Raw genomic sequence first — 14,930 nt, 5'->3', positions numbered from 1 at the left:
TTTTTTTAGTCTTCTACCACTTGAGCCATAGCTCTACTTTTGGCATTTGGTGTTTAATTAGAGATAAGTGTCTCATGGACTTTTTCCTGCCCAAGCTGCTTTTGAAGTGTGATCCTCAGATCTCAGCCTCCTGAGTAGCTAGGATTATAGGCATGAGCCACCAGTGCCCATTTGAGAAATACCTTCTTATTGGGACAGAATGAGTAGAAACTTCAGTCTCTGTGTTTGGAGCACTTACCCACTAATTAGTGGAATAACATGGTTAAAGTCTTTAACTGTATTATATTTAAGCAAACCAAATAATCTGTACTAGACCATCTGCATGTATTATGTATTGTGGTATATATAAATTTGGATTATTGAGAAGAAGTTTAAGTGCTGAAATTGTCAGTTAGATCTCAGTGTGACTGACTTCTGTAGAGGCAGTTATTTCAAGGACACTTTCATAGTAGGTACTTTTGTCCTTCTTGCCTACTAGGTAGGATTTATACAGTGCTTATAAGCTAAGGAAATATTTAGTTATTACTTAATAGTTAAATGTGTACTATCATGAGATATATTAAAAGCTAGGGCTCCCTCCCCCCAGTATTAGGGTTTGAACTCAGCACTTCACCCCTCAAGCCATATCTCCAGCTTGTATTTGTCATCTTGAGTTATAACATTCATCCAGCTTGGACTTATTGATGTAACTTTATGCCTATAGTCATTTACCTGATGTGAATTTCTTTCTTAGCAATAGAGTGTTATGGTTAATGTTGTCAGACAGTCACACAAATTGGAACTATTGCCATTTAAATGTAAAGAAGAAAAGTAAAACTAGGATTATCTAATTCTTAGGCTCCTAACTTTACCGGCAACTTCTTTCCTGTTACGTTTTATGAGCTAATTAATCATTACTATTAAGAACCATACAAAAAGGGAACTTGGGTTCCTTTTGTCACGTCCAGTTATTCTGAACTCATGAACAATATTTACTCACTCCTAATAGGAAGATAGGCTTTGGCATCCTAGACACCAAAAAGCCAGACACATGGTTGTAGTCCATAAAACCTAGAAGTTCAGGTTATTAAAAAGTGGCCACAGGGAATGAAGAGTGAAGAAAACTCATTCTCAGGTGTGTGACCCAAGCCATGCTTGCCTAGCATGTGCAAAATATTCTCAATGTGAGAAGTGACGTGGGCACAATGTATAGCTGATTCCTTGGTGTGCTCTATTTGAGACAAAGTTTGGCTGGTATTTAAAGACTAGTTAAAGTGACAAAGTTGCACTAACACTATCAGATTAATGTGGAAGAGTATTCGTGTATGTGTAGTACATTATTGCTAAATATGACCACTATGGATAGTTCTGAGTCTATAAGGCATTTTTCCATTGTATAGTAGATTCATGTTCTAGTGATTAAATTTAGGATGGTATATTATTGGCAAGTCATTTAACCCCTCCTGTTTTACTTCTTCATCTGTAACATTAGTAACTGTAATAAGGTCTTACATTACAACCCTCAGAGTTGTATGGGCTGATACTGATTGTACCTCCTAGAGTGTTGAGGATTTACAAGGGATACGGTTTGCTTCTGTGCTTGACACATTATGTGCTCAATAAATTGAGATGGAGGTAAACGGACTTTTCTTCCCCTGGGTTCCTCAATGTGATGTAATTTTTAAAAAATTATTTAATTTTTGCCAGTCCTGGTCCTTGAGCCTCATTGTGCTTAAGGCTAGCTCTCTACCACTTGAACCACAGCCCCTTCTAGTTTTTTCTGTAGTTTATTGGAGATACGAGTCTCATAGACTTTCCTGCCTGGGCTGGCTTTGGAACCATGATCCTTAGATCCCAGCCTCCTGAGTAGCTGGGATTACAGGTATGAGTTGCCGGTGCCAAGCTATAAATCATATATTGGTTGAGGTTTTACTTTCCAATATAAGGGAAGATTTAGTAAGAATAACAGCAATTCCTTTCTTGATCTGGAAAATTCTCATCACATAAAATTAACCACTAAGCACTTCAAACTGCACAGTTCTGGGATTTATGTTAACAATTTTGTGTATCTACCCTTCCTATCTAGATATGAGGCATTTTTATCACTCCCAAAGGAAGCACTGTCAAAACAATCACTTCAGTTCCTTTCTCCTCTGGCCCCTAGAAACCAGTAGTTACTTTCTTTCTAAACTATAAATGTGTCTATTCCTGATGTTCCAAGAAAATCATACAGCCTGTGACCATTTGTGTCTGATTCTTTAGCTTAGAATGATGCTGATACCTAAGGTTTGCCTACATTGTAGTATGTGTCAGTGCTTTATTCTTTTTTTTTTTTTTTTTAAAAAAACAACTGAATAGCATTCCATTTTAGAAATGTTATACACTTTGTTCATCAGCTGATGACATTTTAGTTGTTTCTGACTTTTTGCTGTTTTCAGCAGTGCTGCTGTGAACATTCTTGCACAAATTTCTGTTTGAATAGCTGTTTTTCATTTTTTGTTTGTTTGTTTGGTTTTTGTAGGATGAAGGGTATTCCTAGCTCTGGAATTATTGAGCCATAAGGTAATTATTTTCTCATTTTGAAGATCTTCCAAAGTGCTTATTTATTTATTTATTTATTTTCTTAGTGGCAATACATTTTACATATTCTTTCACCAACCCTTATTTTCCATCTTTGAAAATTTGGTCAGCCTAGTCTGATTTGAAGTTCTTTAATGATACTGAGCATTTTTCTTGTGTTTATCAGCTACCTGTATATATTTGGATACATGGTCTATTCCAGTCTTTTGACAATTTTTACTGTGGTTTCTCTTTTGGTTGTTGAGTACAGGAATTCTTTATATGTTCTGTATACTATACAATTATTAGAAATATGATTTATAGATACCTTTCCCCTTCTGTGACTTACCTTTTGACAGTCTAGATACTGTCCTTTGATATACAAAAATTATTTTGAATCCAGGTTTTCCATTTCCTTTTGTTGCTTGTATTTTGGGAGTTATATCAAATCGAGCTGATTTTTTTGTTTTGTTTTGTTTGTTTTTACCTTTCCTTACCATACCTTTTCCATTTCCTAGTATTCCTAGTCTAGTTGCTAACATTCATTGAGAATTTACTGTGTCCAGGTCTCCTGATGAATACATAATACACATTATCTTATGCATGTTCTCACAGTCCAGTGTGGTAGGAACTATTAATATCATTCCTTTATTGAATCTTGACAGTGATTCCATGGAATAGTACTACTCTCATCACTAGCCTCTTATAGCCTCTGATAGGGGACAGAGCTGGGCTTTAAGCCTTTCTGACTTTATCAACCTTGTTCTGAACCACTCCTTATAGTGTGTTTGTACTATAATAGCAAGAGCCTACACCTTTCCAATATGGTGTCTATGGCCTGTCTTAACTAAAATTGGTAATTCTTTGTTGTCATTCAGAATTCCTACTCTCAGGACCCACCTACTCTTTACCCCCATCACTTTACATTTTGGGTATTCCCAAAGAAAACTGTCAGGCAGTTTCAATCTACTAAGTCACATGGAGGCGTGAGGATTGATAGGTTTTACATGAGGTTTACATTTGTAGAGAGAATGTGGCCTTAACCAAAATGAATCATTATTTGGAAAGAGTTCAGTTAAATGAAGAACTAAGTAAAGTAAATGAAGAAATCAGTAAAGTGATGAATCAGGCAGCATGTATTTTTGCATTATGGGGTCACCAGAAGGAATCACACAGCTGTGCTTGGAAGTCACCCCAGGAGATCCAATGTTTTAAGAGGATCCTTTTCAGTTTCTCTCTTGTCTCTATTGTGAACTCCACACGTGATTGATACTTAATGCTTATTGTTTATTGGTTTAAGTTTGGTTATCGGCTGGGTGATGGGGCAAGGGATAGTGAGAGGGTGGGAAGAGAAAGGTGAGAGTGAAGGATAAGAGAGTATAACTCAGTGAGGAGCCTGTAAGGACTGAGTAGGAAACAGGGGTGTCTATATTGGGTTGGGACCTTTGTGAGCCTGGTATTTTCTATCCATAAACTATAATGCTTGAAAGAAACACATACAATAGGGTAGTGTGGAAAAGATCCACATATTTGAGCTTTTTCCTAAGCTTATATTTTTCTGGAAATTATTTTTTTATTAAAATATGATTAGGAGAACAAGCTATTGTAGCCTTTAAAAAATTTTTGCATCACTTGCGCCATTTCTCTTTCATAAAAATGCAGGATGCTGCTGCTGTTTTATTAACTTGCACCCTGCATGCTTTTCTTCTTTGTTCTTTGTTAAATATGAGCTGGCATGTGTTAGGCTATGTTAGCATTTGGTCTCAGGGACTTCAGTGGTTTCTAAATTCAGCACTGCTAAGCCTGTAGACTGTTTGCTTGAATCAATTGAGACTGCTATTTTTAGCAACAAAAGGGAATTGAAATAGCAATTTTCTTTCCATGTTACAGATCCCCAAGAGGAATACTGATGCAAGCTTTCTGTCATTTTTTATCCCCCCACCCCAGGCACTCAGAGGAAAGGCAGCTGTCATGGTTTGCAGCAGTATTAATCTTTAATCAGTCGAGTGTTTTCTGCATTCAGGTCTTCAAGGGGGAAAAAAAAGGGTCACAAGAAGAAACCTGCTTGGAATAACTAAGCTCTTATGCATGGGCTCTGCAGTAAAAATTTAGTGGGTAGCGGCAGGGAATAGACAGAGGAGCTAAAAATAGTGTGTTTGCTTCCAGTGTTCCTCTAGTCTATTTTTGATGTTTGGTTTTGATAAGGTTGATTGGGTTCTTACTAAAAATATCTGTTCCTAGCAAGTTGAGGACAAAAAGTAGAATATTTATAACCTACACAAGCTAAGTATTTTTGTTGACTGTATAAAATCTGGAAGTGGAGCCCTGGTCAGTTGCCAGTATTTTATATAATCTGTAACAGGCTAGACACTTCTGGGTGCCAAGTTGGGATAGTCTTTAGTCGTCAGTTTCCATCTTCTCAAAGGCTTGCAGATTTGGGCCCTGGCATTATATTTATCCATGAGGCTAGAGAAATCTTTTCTTTTTCCTCTACTTGAGTTATACCCATGGCCATCCTGTAGTGGATTAGAGAGGTACACTATACTATACAATAGGTGAGCCCCATGCCTTTTTTTCTCTACTGTTGAGAGCTACCTTATCTCCTTACTCCTTAGCAAAATGAATACTGAGGATAGCCAGTGTTCATTAAAGAAGCACATCTTAATTGTGAAGTCAAGAACAGTGAATGGGTGCTGTTTGGACAATTGAGCATCCTTTACTAAACCAGAGTGGTTAATCTCCCCTTTGCTTAATCCTGTTTTGGACTGGCTCACTTCATATTACCTAGCACATTATAGTGAAGTGGTTCTTTCTAGCCATGAAAATCAACTTCTTTCAAAGACATCCACAGAATCCTTTCAACAAGTTTGTATATAGAGGTTTCTCATAAACAAAAACTTCTCTATCAGTTTACTTGAAAAATCTCATTTAGATCATTGATTCTCACTCAATGTTGAGAGCAGTTGAAGAGTGTATTGGAGTTGTATGTTATTTTCTACTGCTGAGGAGATAAGTAGTGGTTAATTATGTTATGTCATAAGAGGATAGTTTTTCATTCATAATCTAATCATTCATTCACTTATCCATTCATCCAGCAAAACCTCATTAGTTATCTCCTTTTTTTTTTTTTTTTTGGCCAGTCATTGTCCTAGCAGTTGGACTGTGGTGACTCAGACAAACCCTGCCATGGGAAACCATGATAAATACTATGAACCGGAAGTCTATACAGAGTACTGTGAGGTCCTTAGTTTAGTTGTCAAGGGGGAGATAATAGGAACTTCAAAGGTGGAAGCAAAATACTGGTGGGATTGTTTCTGATTGTGCTGATAACAAAATACCATATGCTGGGTAATTTCTAAAGACCAGAAGTTTTATTTTCTCACAGTGTTGAGAGGGTTGTTCCTATGAAGGGTGTCCTCCACTTCCAAGACAAGGACTTGTTGCTCTGTCCCCCGAATTCTGTGTCCTCACATGGCAGAAGACAGAGAACAAGATAGCTGAGAGAATGCTACACTCTGTAAGAAGCTTTTTTTTTTTTAAGGGCTTTAATTAGTTCCATGCATGAGGGAAGACCTTCATGATTTAATCATCTCTTACATTTGTCAAGAGAGAATATGTTGCCTTGGAGGAACTGGAGTGTAAATGGAAGGAGGAATGCAATGGGGAGGGTCAGCTCATAGAAAACGTGGTGAAGAATAAGGTAAGCTACTGACAGGTTTCAGGCAGGGAAATGATGTTCAGATTTGCACTTGGGAGTGATCACTGTGACCTTAGTCTTGAGAATGAACTGAAGAGAAGTAAGAATAAATAAATGATTTGTTTATTAAATGATTGTTTATTAAAGACAATGTCATGGTAATTCAGTGGTGTCATCAGGGGCCTTGGTTCCTGAGACTTCTCCCTTCAGGGTGACTTTATGGTTCAAGAGACGCCTGGAACTACAGCCATCGTTTTTGCACTGGGTAGATGAAGGGCAAAAGGGGAATCTCTGCTGAGTCAGCTGCCTTTCAGCAGTCTTTTTCCAAATCGTTCATAGCACTTAGCTACACCTAGGTAGTAGAGGAGTGGTCACTGATTCACAGAGCACCAGAGTGCTCATGGAGTGGCCACCATTGACAAGCAAGCATTTTCCTTAGATACCAAAGTAGCACAGACATACCATGTACTTCAAAAGAGCATGATGGGACTGGTTATCTAGCCAAATGAATGTACATACTGAAAGTAGTTGGGCAGGAGAGGCAGAGATTAGAGATGAGTAAGGAGACTACAAAGTATTTATTTGCTGCCCAAGTGCTCATCAGTCAGGAGACTAGAAACTGCATGTTTCTTAAGAGAGTCCCAAAGAAATGACATGCCGACTTTTGTAGATTTCCTCATTAAAGAGCTGGTTTGCCTATTGATTGTCCTGTAGTGAAAGCTACTTTATAATCACCCTATCCATGAATTTTTACCAACATCTCAATGCCTCCAAGATGAGACAGATCAAAGCAATCTAGAGGAACTTAGGGAAAACAAGAAGAAAATGTAAATATGTAAACCTACTGTTATTAATGCCCTTAGGTTAAGAGACGAGAATGAATCTACAGTACGAACCTTGGATTTTGTGAGCGAGCTCTGGGTGGGCAAACAGGCAACAAGAATAGGGAAGAAAGCATTTTTCAGGATGAAAACCTAAGAGCCTAAACTGAAAAACTCAATAGAAGATTCAGAAAGTTAAATTGGAGAAATATACAGAAAGGTAGAAAAATAAAATAAGTTTTAAGTTCAAATCCTGATTACTAAGGATTCAAGAAAAAGATAGCTATGAGGAAGATGGTATTTAAAACAAACAAACCACCTAGAAAAAATTCCCAGAATTGAAAATCATGAATTTTAAGGCCCATTAGTGCCTAGCCAACAGTGAATAGAAAAACACCCACTCAAAGATATATTATCTCTGCAGTGTTAGGAGTGAGTAATAATCCTAAAAACCCATTGACAAAAAAAAAAAACAACAAGTTACTTGCAAATGGACAGAAATCTATGAATGAAGCACTTTCGAGTGCTTGCGTTAGAAGATAATTGGGAGTTGTCTAAATTTTTTTTATTACAATTACTTCCTTAGAATTCTATACCCAGTCAAACTATAATGTGTGATGTTTGAATATAGACTTTAAAAAAAGATACACAAATAGAAAACTTACTCACTTTGCCACATAAGGAGACAACAATGATGGCTAAATATAATATGATTATCCTGTATGGTACCCTAGAACCGAAAAAAGACATTTAGTAATGACTAAGGAAGTCTGACTAAGATATGGGATTTAGTTAGTCATCTCAGTGATCATTCATGAATTGTGCCAAATATTCCATAGTAATGTAACATGTTAGTGGTAAGAGAAACTCAACTTGGACCATAAGTAGCTGCTGCTGCTGCTGCTCCTGCTCCTCCTCCTCCTTCTCCTGCTACTCCTCCCGCTTTTCCTCCTCCTCCTTCTTCTCCTTCCCCTTCTTCATAAATATAAGGCTATTCTAAAGAAAACATTATTTTTACAAACATTTATAAAAATGTACTTCCATTTATTCTTGGGAAGCTACTGGCAGATCTGGTCTGTCATACTGAAGGAGAATAAAATTTACAAAACAAGGGCTTGCTTCAGTTTGGGAGAGAAGCCAGGGGAATTCACAGGATGATGCCCTGGACCACAGCTGTACAGCAGGTCAGGAAAGTAACCATTCCAGATTGGAGCAAGATTCAAAATGAAGGGCTCCAGGAAGGTGATTGCTAAAGAAAGAAAGAAAAAATAAATAAAAAGAATAGGGTTGATTTGTGGGAGATTATATTGAGGGTTGTTAGAGGATAAGGAAGTATTTTAAAAGAAAACTATGCAAATAGAAGAAAAAGTCAATTTTGTGCCCAAGAAAAACCAAGTTGACTGGGAAATAAAATGTAATTATATTCTACTTTTTGGCTCCAAAGTGAATGATATGCTTGTATTCATCCAGTGTAACTATTGTAAAACAATGAATTTGACTAGCCTTTGTCTCTGAGTGGGAGATTCTAAATCTTATGTCTTTGTTACTCCAGATAGGTCTGTAGTTTATGTTGGTAAGATGACTCATGGGGGTACCTTAGATGGCCTCAGGTGTGGAGTCAGAAAGGCTGATTAGAGGTTGAGACTTTGAGCCTACTGTTAAAAGATCTATGAGTGGACCTGTGGGAAGGAGAAGAAAGCTAGAGATTGACATTTGTCAATGATGGAGTGCTTTGTATTGGAACCCCATACAAAACTTTGGAAACTGAAAATGTGGGGAGCTTTCTGACTTGTGTATACATTCATTTGCTGGAAAGGTAGCATGCCTGCTCTGATTCCGTGCCTGGAACGAATATACGAATAAATGAATAAAACGAATCAGATGTTATCCTGAGTTGTGTAAAGCCATTCTAGTGGCTTATCAAACTTGAGGAGAGTATGTAGAAACCCACAACTTTGTAGCCAGTGTATGTAGGTAGCCTGGGACCTCTGAACTTATGAGAGCTCCTTCCTTCCTTCCTTCCTTCCTTCCTTCCTTCCTTCCTTCCTTCCTTCCTTCCTTCCTTCCTTCCTTCCTTCCTTCCTTCCTTCCTTCCTTCCTTCCTTCCTTCCTTCCTTCCTACCTTCCTACCTTCCTACCTTCCTACCTTCCTTCTTTCTTTTTTGTCATGTTGGGAATCAAACCTAGCATGCTAATCAAGTGCCAGAGATCAAACTCAACACAAACTAAGCAAGTGCTTTACTACAGAGCTACATCCCAGCCCAGTACTGAATTTCCATAGTTAAAGCCAGAATGGACTTGCAATATTACAATATGTAAACACAGACCATTGGGAACACATTGTGATAGAACTTAATGGAAAGGATGAGGAAAGTAAAAGGGAAGTAGAAGTTTTCCTCAACTATAAGAAGTCAATAAACAATAAAAAAAATTGATCCAGTAGTAGATAACAGTATATGGATAGGATTCTGAACATGGGAGAAAACACAAGGAAAAGAGTGATGACAGTAATAGCTTCTCGGAATGATAGAAGGAAATAGAATAGTATGTAGTAGTGCTAATGTTTCAGTGTAAAATGTGTGTGTGTGTGTGTGTGTGTGTGTGTGTGTGTGTGTGTGTGTGTGTGTACACTAGGGCTTGATCTTGAGGAACTGTGCTCTTGCTTTGTTGCGCATAGTTGACATTCTACCTCTTTAGCTATACCTCCACTTCTGGTTATTTATTGGTTAATTGGACTCTCCAAATTTATCGGCCCAGGCTGGCTTTAAACCATGATTCTTAAATCTCAGACACCTGACTAGCTAGGATTATCAATATGAGCCACCAGTATCCTGTCCAGCTAATATAAGCCTTTTTAAACCACTCTGTTCTAACATGTGTTATTTTAGTATAAAGAAAATCAAGTTCCAAAAGAAGGAAGCTTGACCGCAGGTTCTCTATAGTCCCCTCTCCCTCAAAGGTCATATTTATCAAGAAATAAATTTGGACATTGACATATAAAAGTGGGTGGATGGGTGGGTGAGAAAATATTGAAAATGCTGTGTGTGATAACACCTATAAGGAAACAAGTGAGCAGAGAGTGAAGTAACACTGTGAGGCAGATGGAGCAGGGGTCATAGCCAATTATGACTTTGAACCTTGGATGCTCCTTCAGATATCTAGTGAGGCAAGAGGGCCTTGCCTGTGTCCCTCAACATAGAGCACTATGCAGACATGTGCCACCCAGGACAGCAAAGCAGCTCCCTTTGGCTGAGAGATACTTACTCAGGATCTGATAGCACTCTTGGAAAGAGAGAATAAAATGAATACCTCCATACTGGATGGTTCTTTTTTTTTTTTTTTTTTGTCAGTCATGGGGCTTGAACTCTGGGCCTGAGTGCTGTCCCTCAGCTCTTCAGCTCAAGGCGAGTGCTCTACCATTTGAGCTACAGCGCCACTTCCGGTTTTCTAGTGGTTTATTGGAGATAAGAGGTTCACGGACTTTCCTGCCTGGGCTGGCTTTGAACCGTGATCCTTAGATCTCAGCCTCCTGAGTAGCTAGGATTACAGGCGTGAGCCACCGGTGGCGCCCGGCTACTGGATGGTTCTGATTGGTTGTATTAGTCAGCTTTCTGTCCATGTTTTGTTTTTGTTTTTGTTTTTTTAAAATACCTGAGATAATTAGCTTAAAAAGAGAAAAGATTTATTTTGGCTCACTCTTTTGGTAGTCTCTTTGTTTTAGCCCTCTGGAGGGAGGGCAGAACCTCTTAAGAGGGAAATGTGGCATTGCAAATAAAGAGAAAGTGACTGGGGCCAAGGTGCCTGTTAGGGGCATGCCTTCAATGACCTGAAGTCCTCCCAGGGTGTACCATCTCTTATAAAGGTTCTACTGACTTTGAGGGGTGATGGCTAAGGGACTGGGCCTTTGGGAGTTCAGTTAATGATGTGTAATACAAATTCCCAAACCTGGAGTATCTGGCAAAGGAAGGCTTAAATGCCCATTAGGCAGTTTTTAGAGCACTAGATGTGACAGACAGTTGGTCTTTGTAGGCTTTATCTTTCTTTAATGCCTTGTACATGACTTAGATCATTGTGGGGTTGGCTCTTTTAAACACACACCCAAACAGAGATGGGCACTGGTGGCTCACACTTGTAATCCTAGTTACTCAAGAAGCTGAGATCTGAGGATTGTGGTTTAAAGCCAGCTAGGGTAGGAAACTCATCTCCAGTGTACCAGCCAAAGCTGTAAGTGAAGGTGTTGCTCAAGTGATAGAGCACCAGCCTGAGTGAAAAAGCTGAGTAAGAGGGTGAGGCTTTGACTTCAAGCTCTAGACATGTGCATACACACACACACACACACACACACACACACACTCACATGCACACACAAACACACGCACATACACACACACACCTGACTTACCTATGTAATTTTGAAATTATTTCAGCTTAAAATTTTAGATGCAGAACATTGTAACTTCATTGTAGTTTAATTCTTTTTTTTTTTTTTTTTTTTGGGGTCCGGTCGTGGGGCCTGAACTCAGGGCCTGGGCCCTGTCCCTCAGCTCTTCAGCTCAAGGCTAGCACTCTACCACTTGAGCCACAGCACCACTTCCGGCTTTTTTCGTTTTGCTTATGTGGTGCTGAGGAATCGAACCCAGGGTCTCAGGCATGCATGGCAAGCGCTCTACCACTGAGCCACCTTCCCAGCCCCTGTAGTTTAATTCTTGAGCATATTGTTGTTATGAGATTTTAAGCGTCTTGATGTAAGAATTCTATTATAATGAGTTCATGCTGTAATCACATGTCTGATTTTCTTGTTCCACAGTGGTAGGCTTAAATAGGATAGTGTAGGTACAAAAGCCTTTGTAAGTAGGTCGGTGTAGGAGTACATGAAGTACTGTACTGAGAATGAGAAGACCTTTGAGAAACTATAGTGCCTCAGGCACGGAGGTTCTCAGAAAAAGTATTTTATGGAAGACTAAACTAACTGTTGAATATCATTCATGAGTTCAGCAGATATCTAGCAAGCAACTACCTTGTGCATATCATATGCTCTGTCAACAATCTGATGGAAGTATAATAACGACATGTCATTGTCCTGGTGTGGTAGTACAGGCCTGTAATCTAGGTGAGGTGAGACAAGAGAATCTAGAGTTCCAGGTCATCCTGAAACATAATGACACCACATCTCAAAAACCAAAAACCAAATGAGCAGCCAAACAAACACAACAGCAGCAAAAGACACACGGGGGGGTCCGGGGGGGCGGGGAGAGAAATTGAGAGAAATACAGTGATACAATCAACATAGAGAGAGTGGATATCAAGCCTAAGGCTATTGTGAAGTATTTGTACAAGTTGAGGAAGGAGAAAAAGTCTCTTGTTTGAAATCATCTGAACAATGTGGCTGGAAAAGGTTGATTAAAGAACAGGGCAGGAGGGAAAAAGTTGAAAGAAAAGAGAGAATTGGAAGCAGTTGGCATGTGTTTGTCTTTCCCTTGTCAAGCATTAGTGAATCAGTAAGAGGGAGACAGTATAAAATTTGGAACCTTGTAATTCCAAGAACAGTCAGGATGTGAAATTACAGAAAAGCATGATTGCAGTGATTGTGAGATTGGAGGAACTTCCATGTAATGCTCCATTTCATTTGGCTTGGTTCTACAATAAAGGCTTAAACCTGTGAATAGTGTTTCTCACAAGCAGAATAAAAATGATTGAAAAAACCCACTGGAGCTACTTTTAAAAAGAATTCTAGGGAACCAGTTTATTTTGTAAACTGATAAAGTTGAAAACCTTTAAAACATTTATTTTGTGTCCTTATACAGACTCTATGTCATGGTAAACAATTAATGAAGAATAGTTCTTTTCCCAAAGGAAAATTAAATCTTATTCAAATTCCATTTGTCTCTTAATTAAAAAAAAAATTAGCCTATTAGCTGGGCACTGGTGGCTCACACCTGTAAACCTAGCTACTTAGGAGGCTGAGATCTGAGAATTGCAGTTTGAGTTTTGAAGCCAGCCCGTACAAGAAAAGCATGTGAGACTCTTAACTCCAATTAACCACCAGAAAACCAGAAGTGGCACTGTGGCTCAAAGTGGTAGAACACTATCCTTGAACAAAAAGTTGAGGGACAGAGAGCCCAGGCCCTAGGCCCTGAACTCAAGCCCCCACGACTGACCCCCCCCCAAAAAAAAGAGTTAGACTACTGTAACATGTACGTAAGTGAATATATATGTAAGTATATATGTGAACGATTTTAATCAGAGACAAGGTCTATCCTAATCAAGATGTAGAATATTTTTCTATGCCTCAATAGTTTTTCTTCGCTGTCATCTCTAACACCCAACTAATATTCTGACTCTGTTCCCCAAAGATCATTTTTGCTTCGTCTTTTAATGGGAATTATTGCATACTTTTTATGATGCTGGGGAAGAAACGCTTTCATCCTTTTTTTCATTCAGTGAAGTGTTTCAAAGATTCATGTTTTGCATATTTAGTAGTTCTCTTTTTGCGATTAGTTTTCATTGTTACGACTATGACTGAGGTATACAATTATTCTGTAGATTAATATTTAAGCCTGTATTCTTACTCTGGGTAAGTGAAGCTATCAATAGTTTTCTTTCCGTAGACATAATGCACTCATATCTCTTGGGAATTACTTGGTCATGGGAAAGACATGTCATTAGTTCTAGACATGTTGCCAAATCATTTTTCCAAAATGACTGTATTGATTTGCACCTCTACCAGCAATGTATGAGAGTGCTAGTTGCTTTATATTCTTGTCAACACTTAGTATTACGGTCTTTAATTTTAGCTGTTGGAATGGGCCTTCAACCCTAAATCTGGCTTTGCTCATTTATTTGGTACACGAAGTTCTCTACCACTGGGGTACATTCCTAGCCCTAGGTATGGCTCTTTTACATACTACTGTTGCACAGATTTTCTTGGTAATTTTCTTGGTATAATTGGTGGGTTCTACTATGACTATTTCCTTAGTTCCTTAACTAAATGGTTCTTTTTTTTCCCTTCTCAGTTGTCACAGGCAGTACTGATGGAATTGGAAAATCATATGCCGAAGAGGTAGGTGACTTTCAAGACTTTTCTTTTTGTTACCAGAAAACTAGGAACAAATATGGAATAATCACTTACAGTAATTTTGATTTAGGAAGTCAAACCACAGGGACCGTAGGTGTTCTTTCTTTCTGTCTTTTCAGAAATAACCATGTTTGTGAACATAAAAAATGTTAAAGCAACTATCTGCACAAAATAAGTACAGAACTTTCTATGCTGACTATTTAGAATTGCAAGAAATGTAATCTAATCTTACATCATTTAAGTGTGGACAGCCCTCAACTTTAGAAGTCAACAATTTTATTTTCCAACAGATAAAGATATTGTTATAGTCCGTCACATTTCTAGGCTAATCTGTAGCACCATTTTCAAAGAGGGATGTGGTTACTAAAGATACTGACAGATTCAGACAGAGGATTCAAGTCCTGTACTGTAAAGGCTGGGAAAGCATACTAAGTCAGACCACTGTACCAAGCAGGAACTTGGGTTGTAGTGCTCTTGAGGCAAGTATACTGCTCACCAGTCCTCATACAGGCTGGCAGCTATGCTGTTACCTGATTCTGATAAGATACTGGCACAGGCATGGAATTTTTCACTAATTGTTCCTAAAGGGCTTGGTTTTTAGAACAGTTTTTGTCTATTGACCCTTTTATTTTGAAGAATCTCAAATTTTGATCAGCACCCACCCTTCTCCTGGACTGACCTATTAACACTTTCTTACCTTTAACTTACTTTGTGATTATCACTACCATTATTGTGGTTATCTGGCTGGCTAATTTGTATATTATAGTAATATACCCTTGCCAGGTGCCAATGGATCACA

At 38.5% G+C, this 14,930-nt stretch overlaps 1 protein-coding gene across 1 annotated transcript in view; it reads left to right on the top strand.

Annotated features, from left to right (window-relative positions):
• The window catches only part of Hsd17b12 (hydroxysteroid 17-beta dehydrogenase 12), a 123,725-nt gene that overhangs the window by 27,566 nt on the left and 81,229 nt on the right, over positions 1–14,930 (top strand). Inside the window, exon 2 of the mRNA XM_070032545.1 lies at positions 14,070–14,116. Coding sequence (XP_069888646.1) covers positions 14,070–14,116 — 47 coding nt within the window. The remainder of the gene's footprint in view (positions 1–14,069; positions 14,117–14,930) is intronic.

The sequence above is a fragment of the Dipodomys merriami genome, unplaced genomic scaffold, assembly GCF_024711535.1.
Source record: "Dipodomys merriami isolate MVZ:Mamm:240054 unplaced genomic scaffold, mDipMer1.0.p SCAF_21, whole genome shotgun sequence".
Lineage (NCBI taxonomy): Eukaryota > Metazoa > Chordata > Mammalia > Rodentia > Heteromyidae > Dipodomys > Dipodomys merriami.
The sequence above is the reverse complement of the archived record's forward strand: the minus strand, read 5'-3'. Positions and strand labels throughout refer to the sequence as shown.